The sequence below is a fragment of the Salmo trutta genome, chromosome 4 (assembly GCF_901001165.1).
Source record: "Salmo trutta chromosome 4, fSalTru1.1, whole genome shotgun sequence".
Taxonomy (NCBI): Eukaryota; Metazoa; Chordata; class Actinopteri; order Salmoniformes; family Salmonidae; genus Salmo; species Salmo trutta.
This window is the reverse complement of record NC_042960.1, coordinates 29,989,481-30,013,475: the sequence shown is the minus strand read 5'-3', so window position 1 is coordinate 30,013,475 and position 23,995 is coordinate 29,989,481. Positions and strand designations below refer to the sequence as shown.

The 23,995-nt window shown below is 40.7% G+C and overlaps 1 protein-coding gene across 1 annotated transcript in view; it reads left to right on the top strand.

Annotated features, from left to right (window-relative positions):
• The first annotated feature begins 4,839 nt into the window (after nucleotides 1-4,839).
• The window catches only part of LOC115192204 (phosphatidylinositol 3-kinase regulatory subunit gamma), a 326,582-nt gene continuing 307,426 nt past the window's right edge, over nucleotides 4,840-23,995 (top strand). Inside the window, exons 1-2 of the mRNA XM_029750441.1 lie at nucleotides 4,840-5,087; nucleotides 5,379-6,179. Coding sequence (XP_029606301.1) covers nucleotides 5,831-6,179 — 349 coding nt within the window. The 5' untranslated portion in view covers nucleotides 4,840-5,087; nucleotides 5,379-5,830. The remainder of the gene's footprint in view (nucleotides 5,088-5,378; nucleotides 6,180-23,995) is intronic.

Sequence of the window (23,995 nt, the reverse complement as noted above, 5' to 3'; positions counted from 1 at the left end):
AACCATCACCAATACTTCAATAAAATGTGTTTTCTTGCTGTGTTTTCATCCAGTAAAACTTAAGGAGTGTACGCTGTCATGCAAAAGCTGGCCTCAATCTTCAGCTCGAAAGATGTCCAGTTCCTGTTATGATATTGGTAAATAATGTTCAATACTGTATGTGTGTGGTTTCTGAAAGTACAGAATAAAGAGGAATTATTAGTAATTACTATTAGTAAGTAGAATACAATATCAGGATATAGCAATAAAACAATATTACAAAGAAGTAACATAATAACCCTGCTATAAAAATAATATATTGCATTGACAAAATGAGTTATAACAGTAAGAAACAGTAACTGTTGAGCTCCACAAGGGCAGGGCAGAGCAGGGCAGAACAGAGCTAGGCCAAATGAAAACAAACCATGGTCATAGCTTCAAAATACAACAGACGCTAATACTTCTCTGATACAATTAGCATTGTTTTACAGAGCTAATAGAAGAATGTATTTTAATTATTATTTTACCCCCTTTTCATGGTATCCAATTGTTAGTAGTTACTGTCTTGTCTCATCACTACAACTCCCACACAGACTCAGGAGAGGCAAAGGTCAAGAGCCATGCGTCCTCCGAAACACAACCCAACCAAGCCGCACTGCTTCTTAACACAGCACGCATCCAACCCGGAAGCCAGCCGCACTGGCTTGAACCCAGAGTCTCTGGTGGCACAGCTAGAACTGCGATGCAGTGCCTTAGACCACTGCGCCACCCGGGAGGCTAATAGAAGAATGTAGCTAGCATACATAAGCACAATTGAATATAACACCATAAAGGTTATATGAAATTAGTACTGTTACCTCGCGTGTCTGCGGTTATAAGGAATACACACAAATATATTATACTCCATGCATACAGTGAGTTACAGTAGAAACAACATAACATGACATACAGAAACTATTATAACGTAATAAGGCACTTACTTTGATATAAATGCACACATTTCCAAAGTTATTATCATGTAGTAAAAAACAACAATGAATGCAAGGCGGGGACCAGACGGAAAATGTGAACACGTGTGTGCAGGTCCTGTTTTAACAGATGCGCACATTTCTGCAGACTTGATTTGGAGAAACAATTGGGAAGTGCTTGCGGAAGTTTGTCAGGGTCAATAATGACAAAAAAAATGTATTGTCTGCAAAAGTGAAATGGCCTACCTTTATGTGAATTAATGAGAAGGCAGAACACACCTCAATTTAAACTGTTGTTAGAAAATAAAAACTTGTTGAAAAATAATTTGAAATTGACAAATTATAAAAACAGGCAGGGGGCCTTGGTTTGAGGGCAGGGCGGGTTAACTGTCCTGTTGCGTAACAATCACATTTTGGAACAGTGAACGCATTCTGACACCACATGCAAAAAAAAACTCATGCTGGGGCGACAGTTAGAGATATATGGAACTCACGTATGAAAAGGTTAACAATGGTGCTGAGGTAGTGCTTGACCATGCAGTCGTGGGTGAACAGGGAGTACAGGAGGGGACTAAGCATGCACCCCTGAGGGGCCCCCATGTTGAGGATCAGCGTAGCAGATGTGTTGTTGCCTACCTTTACCACCTGGTGGCGGCCCGTCAGGAAGTCCAAGATCCAGTTGCAGATGGAGGTGTTTAGTCCCAGGCTCCTTAGTTTAGTGATGAGCTTTGTGGGTACTATGGTGTTGAAAGCTGTGCTGTAGTCAATGAACAGCATTCTCACATAGGTGTTCCTTTTGTCCAGGTGGGAACGGGCAGTGTGGAGTGCGATTGAGATTGCGTTATCTGTGAATCTGTTGGGGCGGTATACGAATTGCAAATTATTGCATACAGTTAATAAGAAAAGTCACATTGGGGCTGGACTGCACTACAGGTGTGGCATATCAAGAAGCTGATTAAACAACATGATCATTTCACAGGTGCACCTTGTGCTGGGGCCAATAAAAGGCCACTCTAAAATGTGCAGTTTTGTCACACAACACAATGTCACAAATGTCTCAAGTTTTGAGGGAGCGTGCAATTGGCATGCTGACTGCAGGAATGTCCACCAGACCTGTTGTCAGAAAATGTAATGTTAATTTCTCTACCATAAGCTGCCTCCAACGTTGTTTTAGAGAATGGAACAGAGGGGACTGTGTACACATGGTAAGACATGCAATCTACACACACGTGCACATGGTGTTGTATTGTAAATATGTGGTGGTGTAGTGGTGACCTGAGGGAACACATTGAATGTGTTGGGTAAGGTGTTATGAAACGTAATGTCATGTAGTATTTTAAACTGTATGTAACTGTCTTATGTTGCTGGACCCCATGAAGAGTAGCTGCTGTCTTGGCAGCAGTTAATGGGGATCCATAATAAATAATTAGATAAATAATATACAATCGTTGTGCAGAAAGGTAACGTAACTATTTCATTGGTCCGGAAGACAAGTGATTTCAGTGAGTACAGAATATTAATAAATGGTAAGTGTGTGGTAGGATGCAGTAGGATGCAGTAGTCAGCGCATGGTTCAGCTGTTGGAATAGTCTTGTGGCTTGGGGGTAGAGGCTGGCTTTGAGACAGGTGGTCAGAGACTTGATGTTGTCACTCACTGCAGCGGATCCCTCTCCACTGTGCATTGCCTTCTCCAGCCTTTACGATCGGAGGCCTCTTTTAGGTAACATGTAACCTGATTTTGGACCCCCTCATCCGTGGCATCCTGGGTTGCAAGGTTCCTCCGAATGGCTCCTATACACAAAGAAAGAACATTGAGTTACAATTGAATAGCACATGGTTTTACACATGAATTTAAGTATTTACTTAAAAGTCAAGAAAAAAAGTGTAACACATTTAATAATATCAAAACTTATTGAGATTAGAGAAATTCCTTTCTCTTGTTTTCAAATTAACTTATGGCTAGATTGCTTGCAGAGGGCTTATAGCGGTCCTCTGAGTTGAGGCAACCCGCCTGAAATGCAAAAGTGGCCTGCTAAGGGCTTAAAGCGGTCCTCTGAAAAGGGATTACCCGCCGAAGATGTAAATCACATCTTCAACGGCAAATGCTGCTCACCCACTGGCGGTAGGAATTTCTAACCTTGGGCAGAGGGAAAGTGCAACATTTGTGCAAACCGGGGTTGGTTTGACTTTGGATAGCCTATCTGTGGGGCTAGTTAGGGACCGTCAATAAATTACACAATGTAAATGGGACAATATTTTCATGTTGCACACCTTTTAGTTTCTCAATAAATGCTTTCAATATTTCTATATGAATTTCTCCAATTTATAATTGATTTCATTTTCTTTTACCCCCTATTTCTCCCAATTTCGTGATTATGATTTTGTCTCATCGCTGCAACCCCCCAACAGGCTCAGGAGAGGCTCAGGTTAAGTCCTCCGAAACATGACCCGCCAAACCTCGCTTCTTAACATCCCCCCCCCCCCCCCCTTAACCAGGAAGCCAGCTGCACCAATGTGTCGGAGTAAACACCGTTCAACTGACGACCATGGTCAGCCTGCAGGCGCCCGGCCTGCCACAAGGAGTCGCTAGAGCGCGATGAGCCAAGTAAAGTCCCCCCGGCCAATTGTACGCCGCCCTATGGGACTCCCGGTCACGGCCGGTAATGACACAGCCTGGGATTGGTCTAAAGTTGGCATTCATAGAAACGTAACTTGGCATGAGAATGTTTTTCCTCCATGCAAACTTTAGACCATGCATGCGCAGAATTTCTAGTGGTTGAAGTATTGTTTTGCAAGCAGGCAAGTACATATTTTATGCAAATAGGGGATATGATGACACTCTTATTCATCAAACACAATAACAAGATACAGCCATTTGCAATTAGTGAGAAGAATGAAAATCTATGTGTTTTATTTTTGGAATAATTAGACATAGGAATCTACTCTTATTCCGCCCACACCTCTAGAGAAATGTGATCAAATTTTCCATTGCTCACTCTTTTAGAAACTGCCATAATGCTTGTTCACACTGCAGTTTTATGACAGGACTGATTTATAAGGGGAAACGTGCGTATGTATTCTTTTCAGAAATGGCACAATAAAGGCCCAGGTCACAAAATGCAAACTTTTGAGGGAAAACTGGCACACAAAAGTTTTCTGGTATATTCTATACACAACGTTTATAAATGAGGCCCCATATCTACCTGCTCTTTTAATTATGCTACCTGGCTGGGCTTGCCCTCCTCAACAAGTGGTGGGGTGCAGTTAGCCTTCTGGTGGCTCCTGTTTTTGTTTTTTAAATCTCCTTCAGTTTGATCTGATGATTTGATAAACTCGTCTATCAGTGAGCGGAATCTTAACTAGTGGCTGCTGCCTGTTGCTGACATTGTGTAAAACTTTCTTCCACACAAATTATGTTCACAAATAAACTACACAGAAACTGAAAATGTGCACCCATGACGTAGCAGATTTCCCCTGGCAATGGAACGGTTAGATAACGGTCCTACTGGGAAGAAATTAGCTGCACTGCTGCCATACCATCCGCAATATCATCATTATTTCCCCTCTAAATGCAATTCATGTGAGATTTATATTTTTTTCAAGAGGTGCGCAGTTCAGGTAAAACAAGTGTTAAATAATGTATCATCATTCTGACGGAGCTCCATGAAATACTATCCTAGCCTAGCTGCTACACTGACCGCCCGTCTCGATTTGAACCCTCTACTCATTGCGCACGTGAGTAGACTACAACGGTAACGGTAAAAACAATAATAATTAGGGTTTATATTATGAGCATTAAACCAGGTCATGTAGCATATTGTCTACTGCAGTAATGTGCATTCTCTACTAGAATAATTTGCAGACGCCGGGGGTGTGGTCTCTGACATCAGCACGCGCTGTTCTACTCCCTAGGTCTGGCTCGAGGTCTGGACCAGGCAAGCGTCATTATATCGGACCATATGGACGTCTGCTTTTATATTCTGTATTTTAATAAACAAGTCGCACAAATTGGATAACGAATAGAAGGCACGGATAGAAGGCAAGAGCATCGAAAGAGAGGCAAGTTTATTCAGCATTTTTAGGCTACCTCTCGAGTTTCAGCATGCTGCTCTGAAGTTCCTATTCGCCAAGTCACGTTTTGTAAGTGATATGTTTCCATGTCTTCATTTTATATTGTAATATGTAATGTAATGTACAATATTAGCCAGATACTATGGAATCTATATATTTAAATAATGTTCGATTTTTCTTATATCTGTAGGCCTACATTCTGTATTAGTTTTACTATAAATCATCCTTATATTGCTTCCTACAATAGTGATTCAAATAATGACATAATGATAATAGTACTACATGTTTGATCATTATATCAACATATTTAATGTCATAATAATGAGTCTAATGATCATGTAACTTTGATGACGTTTCCAGGTAGGGCTGGCTGGGAGAGAGAGGGCTGGCTGAGAGTATGCTGGACTGGATGCCTCGGCCTGTCAACTCTGCAGTGGATTAATATTATTCAGGTACAGGAGGGAACCAGATTCGCGTGTTGTGTGTTCATCGTGCTGACACTATTAGACAGACAGAGGGGTGGAGCTTTAGAGGTGGACCTAACCAAGGAAGACTGTCTGGTTTCTTCTCAGTGTATGGTGCAGTTTCTCACCCTGATGCTGAAGGGATCCTTCCAATGTTGACTCTTTGATCTTCTCTTCAACCCAAGGGCTTCTAAATTACTAGACTACAGAGGGGACTGCTAAAGTATTAGGCCTCGCTGAGGCATTGGATTGAAGTTTGCAAAGTAAAAACAGCAGACGTGAGTGAGTGGCACAGGAGATCTGTTGGAGCCTGCCTGAGGACCTATCTATGAGTCTGTGACTGTGGCCATGACAGCCTCTGACAGCAGCTTCCAGTACCGTGCGCTCTTCGAGTACAAACGTGAACGTGGTGATGACATCAGCCTCCAGCCGGGGGACGTCCTGACGGTCCTGAAAGCCTCCCTAAAGGACTACCAGGAAGGGGACGAGCGCAGCCCCAAGGGATGGCTGCACGGCACCAACGAGCGGACCAAGGAGAAGGGCGACTTTCCTGGGACGTTTGTGGAGTATGCAGGGGTGGTGAGGCAGGGGCTGCCTGTGGCCAAGCCCTGGCCCAGGCCCGTACCCCCAACCCCTGGGGGAACACAGAGCAGCGTCGGGCCCGGGCCCCAGCCTCCAGGGGCCACTGCAGCAGGAGGTGAGTGTTGGGACTGGGGCTAGGGCATGCCAAGACCACTCCATTCAGAAACATGGAGACTGGTAAATGTTTGAGCTATCTGTTATGAACTGTTAAATGAATGCAATTTAATGGTGCTTTGCTTTACTGTTGGTCTGGTAATCTATTCCGCTAGGGTTTTATTCTGATGCTGGACCAGAGGTGTACAGTAACACTGACTGAATGGCAGCCTGTCTGTTGGGTCATTCCATTTGATTTCAATCACTTTTTGACCGCACCCCTTTTGATTTGAACATAACTTTCCATACAGATTTTCCCACGGTAGAAGTGGTCAGAAAGCATCTTTTTGTTGTTGGAGGTGCTCAAAGTTGACCCGTTTTGCATACCCAATCATAACATGAGACATCCATGTCTTCATCACTGGAAAATATTAAAGGTTGAGTTTGACATCATGAAAAAGCTTACAAACAGGGTTGTCAAACTATTTAATAATTTCTTGGTTATTATAATTTTACTTACCTCTAACGTCAATTATAAAAAAACATATAGACTCCAGCATTTTTTTGTGTGTGCATATGTTGTTGGTTAAACCCTCATTTACATAATCTGAAGTGTATGTGTTGTGCCCACCATCAATTGAGACACAGCAGGGTTGTTCCATATGATTTCAATCACTTTCTGACGGAACCCCTTTTGATTTGAACAAAATCATCCATACATGTTTGCCCATGGTAGAAGTGGTCAGACAGGGACTTTTTGGACCTGAATACCAAAACATTCAGGAGATAGAGGTGCATAAAGTTGACCCATTTTGCAAGAAGTCATTTCCATGTAAAAGAACCCATGAGCACCAACATGTGAAGTTTATAGGAGTATATCAAATTTTGTGTCAAATGAAAGCTAACAGCCTATATTTTTGAGAAATTAAGGCATATATATATTTTTCAACCATTTTACATCCTAGAAATTACAAATAGGCAAAGACTTTGATTTCTGGTCATGGGCAATTCCACATTAACAGAACTACGCTTTGACTCAGTTCTTTTTTACATTAAATGTATGCCAAACAAAAACCATTGGTTTCAAAGTTCAACAAATCATACAACTCTATGCACAAGGACTGTTTTTAACAATTTCCACAGGACATTTTTACAAAAACTGCAGATACAAACATTGGTAAAGGAATTACTGTAAAATCTCTCAGGTTTTTATGCGACCACATTTTGTCTGCAGAAATAATGGGGTGTTAGCTATGAGATGGAACTTGAGTTTGAAAAAATCTATTTTGGTTATTGAACTACAGTAAGTGAAGTGGATTTACACCAGGTAACAGAATTACGGTGATGGAATTACATCATGGGTCCCTGATCTGCCCTACAAAAAAATGCATAATTCTGGATATGAATGTACTTTTTCCTCATGTTTGGACATCACAACGCAGCATAGCACAGTAGAGTACAATGCAGTACAATACTACACAGCGGAATAGAGTTCAGTAGAGTACATTAAAATATACTGTACTATAGTTTTCTTTACTGTACTGTACAGTACTACTGTATAGTATTGGACTGTACTCTACTGTGCTCTACTCACTGTATATTACTGTACTGTGCTCTGCTGTGCTCTACTCACTGTACTGTACTGTAGTATACTGTGTTATCCAAACGTGTGAAACATATGTCTATGATAGGTTCAGATTTGGTCCAATCTGGTCCATCTGTGGATGTTAACATCAAGGCCAGAGTGGACTGACCAACTTTCAACAACTTTCCAATGTCCATCGAGGTCCGGCGTCAGTCGGTCGGTGCTAAGTAGGTGAGGCTGCTGATTACAGTAAATTAAAAGAGAGGGCACTCATGGGTAGGTGTCAATAGGACCTGGTAGAGGGGACATAAACTGGAGAGTGAGAGGGAGAGAGAGGAGGGGTTGCTGAACATTACATTTACATTTTAGTCATTTAGCAGACGCTCTTATCCAGAGCCACTTACAGTAGTGAATGCATACATTTCATACATTTCATTTCATGCATTTAAAAAAATAAAACATTTGCCAGTGGAAGTACTGTAGCAGGTGACCCAACTGGGGTTTGTGATCATTATGATTTTCCATTGTAGCCAATTCAGTTGCAGTAATTCCATTACAGATTTGATTGGTACGAGTTGTAATCACTTAATAATTAATGAACAAAATTGATATCAGAAAAATCACTACAACTAATTGGTAGGTCTACCATTACTTGTTACTTCTGTGAACTGTCATAATCCTCCCTCATGAGGGAGAGAAATTAGAAAGTATATTAAAGATACAGTATGTGGGTTTTTGCTAACGGTATTCAAGGCACAAGGCAATATTTCTTAAATTTACAGAAGGTAAACAATTTCTCCAAAACTAAATATACAGTAAGTGTTGAGATTAATTGGCATGGGTCTTTACATCAACTTTGTGTTTTGATTTATTTCTGATACTGTTTAAGACTTTCTCTGGTAGATGTTTTCTAAGACCCCTTTTCCATCTGTTGATCCAGAAATCAAAACCTTTACTTTTGCCTCATATTTAAGGAAAATGGTTGAAAAATGTATCTGACGTAATTTCTCTAGAAAATAGACTCTTAGCTTTCATTTGACATCCAATTTGATATGCTTTTATGTATGAACTTCACATGTTGGTCCTCATGTTTCCTTTTCAATTGAAATGCCCTCACAGAGATGGAAATGGGAGTTCAAAATCAAATCAAATTTTATTGGTCACATACACATGGTTAGCAGATGTTATGCGAGTGTAGAAAAATGCTTGTGAGACCTACTAGCAAAAGTCTTACGGTATTAGAAATACATTCAAAACATTTTTTAAATGTAACCTTTATTTAACTAGGCAAGTCAGTTAAGAACAGATTCTTATTTACAATGACAGCCTACCCCGGCCAAAACCGGATGACAATTGTGCGCCACCCTATGGGACTCCCAGTCACGGCCGGATGTGATGCAGCCTGGATTCAAACCAGGTACTGTAGTGATGCCTCTTGCACTGAGATGCAATGCCTTAGACTGCTGCACCACTTGGGAGCCCATACATCAATACACATTAACACAATAATGTTGAAGTAAAGGCCCCTGCCAACTAATATCAACATTTCTATTTAGTTTTGCAGAAATTATTTGCCTTCTATAAGTTCAAGAAATATTATTATTATTATATCTTTAAGATATTTTGTAGTTTCTCTCCCTCATGAGGTGGGAGGATTATGAAAGTTCACTGTTAAATTTTTTTAATGATCTATTAAGTTATTAAAATGCGTCACTCTTTTACTAAATCACAGTTGCAGTACAGTACAGTACAGTAGAGTACAATACAGTACAGTAAAGAAAAGTAGAGTAGAGTATAGTTCAGTATGGTAGAGTTCAGTACAGTAGAACACACGAGAGTACAGTATAATGTAATATACTCTACTGTAGTATTCTCTACTGTACTGAATTTAGCTAGAATATTTTAATGGGCTAATGTGATGCTCCATTAGCTGTTATAGGATAGGTACTGTTTGGTGTAGCACAGAGAATTTTCTACCAAATACAGTTGAAGTCGGAAGTTTACATACACCTTAGCCAAATACGTTTAAACTCAGTTTTTCACAATTCCTGGAATTTAATCCTAGTAAACATTCCCTGTTTTAGGTCAGTTAGGATCACCACTTTATTTTAAGAATGTGAAATGTCAGAATAATAGTAGAGAGAATGATTTATTTCAGTTTTTATTTCTTTCATCACATTCCCAGTGGGTCAGAAGTTTACATACACTCAATTAGTATTTGGTAGCGTTGCCTTTAAATTGTTTAACTTTGGTCAAATGTTTAGGGTAGCCTTCCACAAGCTTCCCACAATAAGTTGGGTGAATGTTGGCCCATTCCTCCTGACAGAACTGGTGTAACTGAGTCAGGTTTGTAGGCCTCCTTGCTCGCACACAGTTTTTCAGTTCTGCCCACAAAGTTTCTATGGGATTGAGGTCAGGGCTTTGTGATGGCCACTCCAATACCTTGACTTTGTTGTCCTTAAGCCGTTTTGCCAAAACTTTGGAAGTATGCTTGGGGTCATTGTCATTTGGAAGACCCATTTGCGACCAAGCTTTAACTTCCTGACTGATGTCTTGAGATGTTGCTCCAATATATCCACAATATTTTCCTGCCATCTATTTTGTGAAGTGCACCAGTCCCTCCTGCAGCAAAGCACCCTCACAACTGCCCCGTTTTTCATGGTTGGGATGGTTTTTCTTCAGCTTGCAAGCCTCCCCCTTTTTCCTCCAAACATAACAATGGTCATTATGGCCTAACAGTTCTATTTTTGTTTCATCAGACCAGAGGACATTTCTCCAAAAAGTGTGATCTTTGTCCCCATGTGCAGTTGCAAACCGTAGTCTGGCTTTTTTTATGGCGGTTTTGGAGCAGTGGCTTCTTCCTTGCTGAGCGGCCTTTCAGGTTGTGTCGATATAGGACTCGTTTTACTGTAGATATAGATACTTTTGTACCTGTTTCTCCAGCATCCTTTGCTGTTGTTCTTGTATTGATTTGCATTTTACCAAAGTACATTAATCTCTAGGAGACAGAACACGTCTCCTTCCCGAGCGGCATGACGGCTACGTGGTCCCATGGTGTTTATACTTGCGTACTATTGAATGTGGTACTTTCAGGCGTTTGGAAATTGCTCCCAAGGATGAACCAGACTTGTGGAGGTCTACTGTTTTTTTTCTGAGGACTTGGCTGATTTATTTTGATTTTCCCATGATGTCAAGCAAAGAGGCACTGAGTTTGAAGGTAGGCCTTGAAATACATCCACAGGTACACCTCCAATTGACTCAAATGATGTCAATTAGCCTATCAGAAGCTTCTAAAGCCATGACATAATTTTCTGGAATTTTCCAAGCTGTTTAAAGTCACAGTCAACTTAGTGTATGTAAACTTCTGACCCACTGGAATTGTCATGCAGTGAAATCATCTGTCTGTAAACAATTGTTGGAAAAATTACTTGTGTCATGCACAAAGTAGATGTCCTAACTGACTTGCCAAAACTATAGTTTGTTGACAAGAAATTTGTGGAGTGGTTGAAAAATGAGTTTTAATGACTCCAACCTAAGTGTATGTAAACTTCCGACTTCAACTGTATGTATGGAAAGTTGAGTTCAAATCAAAAGGGGTGCTGTGAAAATGTGATTGAAATCAATTGGAACGACCCTGTTATAATATGAGTCCCCATGGACCAAAGTGCGAATTGGGCCTCCTGTCTGCCACATGTGTTACAGCTTTACTGCAGAAAAAGATAAAACAGTATTTTTGCACTTCCACCAGACTTGAGTCCTGAGAAGTGAACATGTTGTGAAACAGCCTCTGTATGCTCCAATATGTTCCAATGTGCTCCAGAGGCACATCCTGCCTCAAAGATGCTAACCTGCGTTAGCGTAATTGTGTCGCAATGTTTTTCTCACTGAAGTAGTCCCTAACCAAACTCAGGTGTTGGTTCTGCTGAAATGAATATACAGTGGCATTTGTGTTTGCGAAGATGTTGTGTATGTGTTTTTGAGAAAGATTAGGCTTGTCTGAGTGTGAATGTGTGTCTGAGTATACGTATCATGACTCGCAGGCAGCTGGATTTGTTTGGATGTTTTATTCAGCATCCAGATGAGCAAACGCAACACTCCTCACAAAGAGGACAAGCTCTGGTCTAACTGTATCCTGACTCCATGTGAGCAAGAAAATGCAACGCTTATCTTCTATTTGTCAGGCTTTTTTTACAGGGCTGGGGGTGCTCTGTTTTAGCTCAGTGTGTTTGGCCTGTTAGGATTGCTGTAGTGTGGTGTTGTGTGGTGTGGGCTAGTGCAGTGTAGTGTAATCTCCCGAGGGCAGATTCTGCGTGTAGACCGAAGAATCTGCCGGGACTGAATGGGATGCGTGAGATATCGAGCTGCAGCAGTTTTGGTCTTTGGGCTTTTGTCACTGGTTATATTATCTGATCAGGCAGTCTCATGGTTCAAACACTACCTGTCAGATAGAACTCAGTGTGCCCAGTTTGATGGCAATTCATCTGATATGTTAACTGTCCAGAAGGGGGTGCCACAGGGCTCTGTTCTTGGAACACTGCTGTTTACTATCTATATTAATAATGTTGGTAGAAATATGTCGAATGCTAGTTAACATTTTTATGCGGATGACACAGTTATTTATTGAAGGTCTGTGAAGAACTCCAGTCTGCTTTTACTGTTGTCCAGACTCAGCTCTGTCAGCTGAATTTGCTTTTAAATGCTGAAAAGACAAATGGTTGATGGTTTTCCTGAAATCTAAGATAAAACCTCAGACTCTTCCACGTATAGTCACTATGCAGGACAAGCAAATAGAAAGAGTAGAAACTTACAAGTACTTGGGTTTCTTGCTAGATGAGTGTCTCACCTTTAAACCCCACATCGAAGGTCTTATGAAAAAGCTTAGGCTCAAATTTTCGTAATAAGTCATGTTTTTCTTTTGAAGCAAGAAAGAGGCATGTTTCCGCTACATTTGTGCCTGTAATTGATTATGGTGATATCTTGTACGTGTATGCCCCTGTGGCGCATTACGTATGCTGGACACTGTGTACTATGGAGCGCAGAGGTTTGCTAGAGGAACACGGAGGGCTTAGTTTGCAGAGGGAGTCGTAGTGCCCAAACAACACTTCTATCACTGTTTAAGTTTCCATTAACTTGTCCAGTGATTTTTGTTGACATTTAGAAAGTGTTCATAGAAAATAGATGCGACAATTGCCTGCTACGGTGTGTTTCCATTGAACTGATAAAAACAGCTGGACGTAATGACATCACACCAAAACCTGTCGTATAAAAATGTGTTTCCATTATCCATATAGGCAAATTGCGCATTCATAAATTAGCAATAGCATGTATACCCTCCAAACTGTCTGTTTCTTGTCTCAGGTAGCCCGCAAAAGCCAGCATGGATAGAATGCAAGAATTTACTAATATTTTCAAATAATTTCATGAGCTAACATATTGCCACGGTCCGTGCTATGGTGAAACTTGCACTCCTGTAGATCTGAAGTAACTGAATGGTGAAACTTGCACCCAGCCAACTAGAAAAGCAAGGCGAAGCAATTCAGGCATGAAAAATAGATTTAGCAAGAAGTAGGCATTTAGAATTAAATGTTGAGTGGAGCTTTATAGTTACTTGATGACATAACGTGCCCCACAAACTTTCAAAATGATTAATCAATCATGATTTATAAAAAACATAATTTGTCGCAATTAAGAAAGTTTGAAATCCAGCCCTGTCAAATACATTAAAATGTTTCCATTACACGTCACAATGCTGTTGTTTTTTGCAACATTGCTTTTGTCGAATAAACCTGGGTCAGTGAAACCTGCGTAGTGTTGACAAGCAGGCATAAGAAGGTTCACAAATCTGAAGTGTACGGTACAGTACAGTACTTGGTGTTCCAAAACACTCTCCCTTCCTTCGATGTGCTTGGGAGGGAGAGAAGTGGAATAAGAATGGATTAAGTTCTAGAGTCCTGGTGATGAGGCACATTCTTTGATGGAATTATGGGGCGCTCAAAGAATTACAGATAACAAGATTAGCGGTCTCTGAATTATTAATTTCACGACCGTGTTCCTTCACTCATTCCCCGTTTCCTTCTTGAACATACAAAAGCAGCCAATTCTCACGCCTCCAGTCACAGTCAATTAAAATCAGGTGTGAAACTGAAACTGATATGCTGACATAGCGATTAGCAAAGTCCTCCTATCTATCTCACCAGCTCATGCTCGAGCTTGACAACTAGCCATCCCATTTGGGTGTTGTACAGTACCAGTCAAAAGTTTGGACACACCTACTCATTCCAGGGTTTTTCTTTATTTTTACTATTTTCTACATTGTAGTTAATAGTGAAGACATCAACACTACGAAATAACACATGTAATCATGTAGAAACCAAAAAAGTGAAACAAATCAAAGTAGGTGTTATGTTTGAGATTCTTCAAAGTAGCATACCCTTTGCCTTGATGACTGCTTTGCACACTCTTGGCTTTCCCTCAGCCAGCTTCAGGAGGTAGTCACCTGGAATGCATTTCAATTAACCTTGTTAAAAGTTAATTTGTGGAATTTCTTTCCTTCTTAATGCATTTCAGCCAATTAGGTGTGTTGTGACAAGGTAGGGTTGGTATACAGAAGATAGCCCTATTTGGTAAAAGACCAAGTCCAAATTATGGCAAGAACAGCTCAAATAAGCAAAGAGAAACGACAGTCCATCAATACTTTAAGACATGAAGGTCAGTCAATTCAAAAAATGTAAAGAACTTTGAAAGTTTCTTCAAGTGCAGTCGTAAAAACCATCAAGCACTATGATGAAACTGGCTCTCATGAGGACTGCCACAGGAAAGTAAGAACCAGAGTTACTTCTGCTGCAGATGATAAGTTCATTAGCATTATCAGCCTCAGAAATTGCAGGCCAAATAAAGGCTTCACAAAGTTCAAGTAACAGAAACATCTTAACATCAACTGTTCAGAGGAGACTGCGTGAATCAGGCCTTCATAGTCGAATTGCTGCAAAGAAACCACTACCAAAGGACACCAATAACAAGAAGAGACTTGCTTGACTTGCACGAGCAATGAAAATTAGACCATTGGAAATCGGTCCTGTGGTCTGATGTGTCCAAATTTGAGATATTTGGTTCCAACCGCCGTGAACGGATGATTTCTGCATGTGTGGTGTGATCGTGTGGGGGTGCTTTACTGGTGACACTGTCAGTGATTTATTTAAAGTTCAAGGCAAACTTAGCATGGCTACCACAGAATTCTTTATTTATTTATTTTTGACCCCTTTTTCTACCCCATTTTGTGGTATCCAATTGGTAGTTACAGTCTCATCGCTGCAACTCCCGTACGGACACGGGAGAGGCGAAAGTTGAGAGCCGTGCGTCCTCCGAAACACAACCCAACCAAGCCGCACTGCTTCTTGACACAATTTCCACTTAACCCGGAAGCCAGCCACACCAATGTGTCAGAGAAAACATTGTACACCTAGCAACCGTGTCAGCGTGCACTGTGCCCGGCTTGCCACAGGAGTCGCTAGTGTGCGATGGGAGAAGGACATCCCTGCCGGCCAAACCCTCCCCTAGCCCGGATGACGCTGGGCCAATTGTGCACCGCCCCATGAGTCTCCCGGTTGCGGCCGGCTGTGACAGAGCCTGGACTCGAACCCAGAATCTCTAGTGGAACAGCTTGCACTGCAAAGCAGTGCCTTAGACCACTCGGGACTCCCCTGCTACCACAGCATTCTGCAGTGATACAACATCCCCTGGTTTGCGCTTGGTGGGACTATCATTTGTTTTTCAACAGGACAAATACCCAGGCCGTGTAAGGGCTATTTGACCAAGGAGGAGAGTGATGGAGTGCTGCATCAGATGACCTGGCCTCCACAATCACCCGACTTCAACCCAATTGAGATGGTTTGGGATGAGTTGGACCCCAAAGTGAAGGAAAAGCAGCCAACAAGTGCTCAGCATATGTGGGAACTCCTTCAAGACTGTTGGAAAAGCATTCCTCATGAAGCTGGTTGAGAGAATGCCAAGAGTGTGCAAAGCTGTCATCAAGACAAAGGCTGGCTACTTCAAAGAATCTCAAATATAACATCTATTTTGATTTGTTTAACGCTTTTTTGGTTAATACATGATTCCATATGTGCTATTTCATATATTTGATGTCTTCACTATTATTCTACAATGTAGAAAATAGCAAAAATAAAGAAAAAACCTTGAATGAGTAGGTGTGTCCAAACTTTTGACTGGTACTGTAAGTTAGTGAGTTCGCTAGCAAGATAAATACAACCACTGCACTGCAATTATGACAGTGGTTGATGAATCCCTGTTGGCTGTATGATCATTACTTGCAGGTGTAGAGGAGAGGAGGAGAGGAGCCAGGCAGACTAATCAGGGTTCATTGTGAAGGTAATGGGGTAAGCATATACCACACACTGCCTGGTGGAGATAAGCACACTCAGACACAGAGAGATCTGCATATAAAGGGATGTTTCATTTTAAGTTGTTGGAGGAAGCTATTAGACAGGAACCAGACTTGCCCAGGAACCAGTAACTTCCACCTGCTAACCTGAGAATCTTTATGAAGTGTGTTATTAATGTTCTTTGACTTTGTGTGCGTGTGTTGTTTTCTATATAAGTTTAACCTTCAGACATTTTTGAGTTGACCTGGAATGAGGTCTGGCCACACATACAGAACACCCCATCACCCTCTGGTTCATCTAAACATTCCCCTGACACACACACACACACACACCACACACACAAAACAGACCTCACTGTCTAAAGCAGCGGTTCCCAACAGTTTCCGTTCCGAGGACCACCAAATGAATTTTTAGCATAAAATATCTTGGTGGACAAATTTAGAGTCAGTTCTATCAGTAAATGCAACAGTTGAAATGCCTATTACTCTAAACAATATTAGGACCACCATTTCCCGGAGTCGCAAAATTTCTTTAACATAAAATATCTTGCCGGTCACATTTAGTCAATTTTAGTAGTAAATGCAACAAATTCTTCTTCTTCTTCTTCTAATTATTATAAACAATTTGCATTGTTAATAGTAATGTAAAATAGCTTATAATACCAATAATACTTGCACTTGTTATTTTTGTATAACATTTAAAAAAAAAAAAATGTAATAACAAAACTTTTTTCTAATATACCTTGACTTCAGAAAGTCTTCACGCCCTTGGACTTTTCCCACATTTTGTTGTGTTATAAAATGGATTCAAATGGATTTAATTGAAATATTTTGTCAATGATCTGCATAAAATACTCTAATGTCAAATTGTAAGAAAAATTCAAACGTTTGTAAAAAATATATTACAAATATAACACTAATATACTGTATCTTAATTACATAAGTATTCCCCCTTAGTCAATACATGTTATGATCACCTTTGGCAGGGATTACAGCTGGGAGTCTTTCTGGGTAAGTCTCTAAGAGCTTTGCACACCTGGATTGTACAATATTTGCACATTATTCATTTTTAAATGTTTTATTCTTCAAGCTCTGTCTAGTTGGTTGTTGATCATTGCTAGCCATCCATTTTCAAAACTTTCCATAGATTTTCAAGCCGATTTAAGTCAAAATTTTAACTAGGCCACTCAAGAACATTCAGTGTCATCTTGGTAAGCAACTCCAGTGTATATTTGTATTGTATTATTTTAGGTTATTGTCCTGCTGAAACGTGAATTTGTCTCCTTGTGTCTGTTGGAAAGCAGACTGAACCAGGTTTTCCTCTAGGATTTTGCCTGTGCTAAGCTCTATTCCGTTTATTTTTATCCCAAAAAACTCCCTAGTCTTTGACAATGACAGCATACCCATAACATGATGCAGCCACCACCATGAATTTGTCCCACAACATAGCGCTTTGTATTCAGGACATATAGTTAATTTCTTTGCCACATTGTTTTGCAGTTTTACTTTAGTGCCTTATTGCAAACAGGATACATGTTTTGGAATATTTTTATTCTGTACAGGCTTCCTTATTTTCATTCTGTCAATTAGGTTAGTATTGTGGAGTATTACAATGTTGTTGATCCATCCTCAGTTTTCTCCTGTCACAGCCATCAAACTGTAATTATTTTAAAGTCACCATTGGCCTCATGGTAAAATCCCTGAGCGGTTTCCTTCCTATCCGGCAACTTATTTAAGAAGGACGCATGTATCTTTGTAGTGGGTGTATTGATACACCATCCAAAGGGTAATTAATAACTTCACCATGCACAAAGGTATATTAAATGTCTGATTTGTTATTTTTACCCATCTACCAATAGGTGCCCTTCTTTGTGAGGCATTGGAAAACCTCCATGGTCTTTGTGGTTGAATCTGCGTTTGAAATTCACTGCTCGACTGAGGGACCTTACAGATAATTGTATGTGTGGGGTACAGAGATGAGGTATTCATAAAAAAATCAGTCCATGCAACTTATTATGTGACTTGTTAAGCACATTTTTATTCCTGAACTAATTTAAGCTTGCCATAACAAAGGGGTTGAATACTCATAGACAAATCTTTTATACATTTTTAAACATTTCTAAAAACATAATTCCACTTTGACATCATGGGGTATTGTGTGTAGGCCAGTGACAAAAATCTCAATGTAATCAATTTTAAAATCAGGCTATAACATAACAAAATGTGAAAAAAAGCCAAGGGGTGTGAGTACTTTCTGAAGGCACTCTACTTAATGTTTAAAATGTCAGCCTCCTTACTCCCTTCTCCTTCCCCTGCCTGTCTTCCTCAATAGCTGCCTCTGTTTCTCTCCACTTCTCTCTAAATGTCTTTCTATATAACTGTCCGTGTCTATCTCCCCCCTCTCCATGTGATCAATAGCAGCAGCAGGCTGATGGGGTTTAGTCACTGGGATCGATGCTGCAGCACTGGCAAAATGAGCACAGTTGCTGGATCGAATCCCTGAGCTGACAAGGCAAAAATCGGTCGTTCTGCCCCTGAACAAGGCAGTTAACCCACTGTTCCTTGATAGGCCGTCATTGTAAATAAGAATTTGTTCTTAACTGACTTGCCTAGTTAAATAAAGGTTACATTTAAGAAAAAAAAAACTTGGCCTAATGTATTTATTTTTTTATGTCAAGATGAAGAGGCCAAGAGGAGTTTTCCCATAACTTTTTAGGCCCATTATACTCATCTCTCTTTCCCCCAGGTAGACAATGTTTTTTTCATTTAACACCAGGGCTTTCTCGCTCCTTCTCTTTTTATCTCTTATTTCTTGTTTCGAAGGTATATGAAGAGTTCACTTCTGCACTAAAGCCTATATTCTGATTTGTGAAGAGTTTTCACGGCTTTATAAGGTCTGTGTTCTCCTTTTCTATGGATCATATTCATCTCTTGTTGGAAGGGGTGTGTTGCTCATTTTTGAAATATGTGTACTCAATGTGGAGGGGTGGAGGGGTTTGTGTGTGTGTCTTGAGACTCTGGCAGAACACTCATCTGGCTCACACACCCTGCTCTGCTTCACCAATTGTTTTTAGTTTGAGTTTTTTCTTGTCCCCCATCTTTGGAGAACAAAAAATATATTTGTTTTTACAGCTTTTTCTTTTTTGTTACATGTACATTCTACACATTTTACACGGCACTTTTTTTTACGCAGTAGTTGCATAGCAAGAAAATGTAAGTTCACCAGTGTTGTTGTTGTCGAAGAAAGCAAAGTGGGTCTGTCTGACACGTTTCTACTTTCTACGTTCAAAGCACGATCCTGAGATCAGCACCAATTAGCATCTCTTAACAAACTACTGCCACATAGTCTATTCACAGGACTCACATCAGATAGTGTGGCTCAGTATTAAAAGGATATATAACATCACCATTACTATTGTCAGTGTCATCATGGTGTGATAAGGTATTTTACTTTACTCTACGTACAAATAAAAAGTATTTCAGAGAAATGAATGGAGAATGAATTCCCAATAATGTCTAAAATGTTGTTACACTCATATTGTAAAAATGATATAGGTATGTACTTGTTATGATGACCATTGCAATATCACCATATTTACACAATCAGCTTTGGAGCCATAAAAAAAACCACTGGGCAGATCCACAAGCTTTCCAAATAACAACGACAATAGCAAAGGCATTATGTTAATGTACCTAATCTCTGTAGTATTCGAGGTTTATTTGTGTAGCTTTAGATTTTTCACTTCGGTTTTGAAAGTCCATTACCAGGGTTGTGTGTGTTAAAGTGATGAATAGTGCTGCAGTCCGATTGGGAGATCAGGTAATACAAATCTACATGGCTGTTCCAAATAATGTGCCAAACAGGCATGAATAAAACAAAAGGATAACTAGGCCTACAGCCCAGGCAGAGATCCTCCTCAGAGACTAGCTGGGAATGAAGACTATTATTATAGTGTTCTGGTGTTCCAGTGTTCTAATGCTCTATTCCTGTTTGGTTTCATCTACTGGGTTCATGTATAGATCATTATCAAGAGGTGATGATATTACAACCAAATAGTTATAACATTTATTTAACGATCCCTTGAAAACGGCACGCAGTTTTCAGTGGTTTTAGCGGAGCTGGGGTCTACTTGCCCCTCCAGCAGGCAAATTGTACGCTCTGCATCTTATTGTGACGTTTTATTGATAACGACCAATACGACTAGGTGATATTGTAGTTCTAAATTGGAATGAATGTTGCACACTAATGGAACTTAGCATCTGTGAGAGCTGAGTGTGAGAACCCTGGTATCTGTCTGTTCTTAATGGGCCATTATGATGTGTATATGCAGTTATAAAGAGAGAGAGACACGTTTAGCTACAGTGGCTGAGCAGTGATGGTGAGAGGGAGAGAAATGCACTTCAGAGCTAGGGAGGTAGACAGGCAGGTGGGAGTATAACCAAGCACTGCCAGTAAAGTCATTTTACTGGATGACTGATTGGCCTTGGTATTGCTTAGCTGGATCCAACATCCATGCAGGTGAACTTACTTGTCAACAATAAAAACAGATGTCCTTGCAAAATGGCTGTTTTGTTTTCCCTCCCAAAAGAAAACTAGTTGTGAACCTGTTTCCAGCCGCCACGTAACCTGTGTGTTATTTCACAATTCAGTTGAAATGCAGGCGGTGAGCAGCAGCCTCTGTCTGTGTAGCATCTATCTTGATCTCGTGACATCTCTGTTTTAATGGAGGTGTTTGGCACTCAATTACACTCTGGAACGATTCTGAAACACATGCCTCCCCAGTAGAGTTGGCATCCTTACCCTTACCTCCCGTGTGTATCAAAGATGGCCGCCTATTATTTTGTGTGTATGAATAGACACATGTTACCATCTAAACCTGGACCCCAGCACCATGCCAAAAGCAGATGAAACACTCTTCCTTTGTGTGCTGTTTCGGGACCTTTCTGCTGCTATTGTGGCTTTCCAGCCACCTCTCCATTTTCCATGAAGATTATAAACACAAGGGAGAGACTTGGACTGTAAATCTGTACGCTCTTGGATCTGTGTGCGCAGTGGCTTGGGATGAGGTTTTATGTTTAAAAGAAGGGAGAAAAAAATCCCCCATCCAGCCGAAACCTGCTTTCTCTCAGTATCCTCTTCGTCTTGCTATTTATGAGCCCCTATAAAATGACACGCATTTATGCCCTCATTTTTATGTCCTACACTCGTCTGTGCATTTTACATGCCCTATGAAGACTCCTCGAGATATATATATATTCTCTTCTCACAGCCGTTTGGTTAGTTTAATTCATGCAATTTGAGGAACACGTAAAGATAATTTAACAGTTTATTTGTCTCAAAACTGTCATTTTCGGTGAAGATAAACACAGCGACTAAATGCTGCAACTAACTTTGATGTCCCATTTACACTGACTGCCTGGCTGGTGAAATAGATTCTTGTCCAACAGGAAATGTTGTGTATTTCAAGCCAAGGTGTGCCGCCTGGCCCATTTCTTCATATTTCCACAGAGTGAGGCCCATCGGTCCTCTTTTCCCCCTCACTCATCATCTTACCGAGTCCAACAACCCAGTTGGATGGCACCTGCTTCGCTTCTAGGACCTATTTCCCCTTGGCACAGCTATACACAGTTAATTTATTAGGTGATCAATGGAAAGTCATTTCACTTTTCCTAAATGGGAATGGATCAAAAGAGAATCTGAGTTTGGAACATCCATTTTTTGACTTTTATATTAATGTTATATACAGTGGTTGTTCCACTAAAAGTTTTGCGATTATGCTGCGGTACTTAGAGGTAATTTGGGGTTTAGTACGTTACCCTGCGTCACCACTTCTTTGCTCCAGACCAGCGTAAGGGGGAGTTAGAGCACTGATTATGCTTTTGGGTCCTACTGTGTCTCCAACTGACAATTAATAGGCGACTTAAACCTAAATAGAAACTGATAATTGTGCACGACTTCAGTATTACTTATTAAAGCTGTTGTTACCTGACCTGGACCCCATGTACAGTATTATAGTAGCCCATTATGGGCTATTAGCAGGACAATATACCTTTACCAACACCTTTCTCTATTTTGAAACTTTGTGGATGGGGCCTCCCCAGTGGTGCATCTGTCTAAGTCACTGCATCACAATGCAAAATGCATTGCTATAGAGACCTGTGCCAACCGTAGGCAACATGAGCCTCACTAGTGTTGAGTAATGTGATGTTAAAAGTGGTGTAGGTCTTATTTATTTAAAGAGCATATTGAAGTTAGAAGCAATAGGATTTGAAGCAATAGCCTACAACTATTTTATCACTGTTTTGCTCTGCTCTGAGACAAGCATGGGGACTGGTCTTGATAAATCAACGAGATTTTTTTATTTTCACTGAATCTCCATTTGGGTATTGGTTAGACTGCAATTAGAAATGTTATGTTCTTAGTGTAACCTTTATATAACTAAGCAAGTCAGTTTAGAACAAATTCTTATTTACACGGACAGCCTACTCCTTCCTCCCCGTTGGGGAATTGAACCCCGGTCTCCCGTTGCCCGCACAACACTGGGATTCTTTATCTAAATAGCCAAGTACTGTAGCCTACTCTCAACCGTCACGTTGTACGCCATATTTTCCGTTCCAACCTAACGGAAACCCAGAGGGTTTTTTGTTTTTCTTGGAATAGAAACACCATAATATGAATCAAATTAATTAAGCAACATTTCTTAAAATCAGTCCCATATACTATGTTCTTACAATTTTTTTTTAAATTCTCTAGTACAGTCACTTTTGAAGGCTATCAAATGCTTCTCATAGCATTAATGGTACCAGTGGTTGGCACTTAAATAACGTGCCATAGAACTTTTAAAGGACGAACCACTGTACCCATTGATGCTGGAAGAATATATAACTTATGACTGTCTGAAGAACTTAGTTCAATTGTCGTACCCCATCAGAACCCAAAATATAAATGTTTTTTAGTCTGAAGTGGGTAAACCAACACTGTACAGCATCAAAACATGGTTAAATCAATTTAATCTCATGGGTGGTCAGTCCTTGCATCCATAGCTCTGGCTATGAATTTAAGAGTGGTTACATTTCCTCCAGCCCCAGTCCTCAACTGTGTACCAAAACAGTGGCAGGGTGCCCACTTTATTATTATTTGAACTGCAGATTGCCCTTTTGACACATACATTAGCAATCCACCACCAGACAGTCAGACAGGCCAAGCGTGTGGCTAGGCTGGGGATAGCAGAGATAGGAGAGTGTGGAGTTGTATGGTCACTTCTTCTTCCATTAGCAGGATAAGGAGCTAGCTAATTGCCTGGGCTGTTAAAACTGATGTACCTCTGGAGCCAGGGTAAGGCCAGGGCTACTCTCAGCCCCACTCAAGCCCGGGGAGAGAGGCTGTTACCTGGGGAATGAATGGACACTAGTGCTATTATCTGGATCTGCAGTAGTATTGACTTCTAACCAAACTAATGGGTGGAGAGAGGGGCATTTTGACTGTCATTTTACAGATGGAAAGGAAGAGAAGAACGAGGGAGAGAAGAAGCCCTGGTCTTTGAAGCATTCCTGGTATTCAGGTATAGGTACATCATCAGATTGTTAAACTAGGTCATGATTCTCCTGTGCCAGCAGTTTACCTCTGTCTGCCTGATTCGTGCCCTCAAGGTTAAACACTTCTTCTTGGATCCCTCATCTCCTGTCCCCTTTCATCTTCCCATGGAAATGGTCATGCTCTGCTCTCACAAAAAGACAGAGTGAGATCCACTGAATGGAAGGATGAATGATGCCTCTGCAAATAGGGCTCAGACAGTTGGGCTCTTCCACCAATTCGGTGCCTTTTGAGAAGTGTAACCCCCCACCCCCAAAAAAT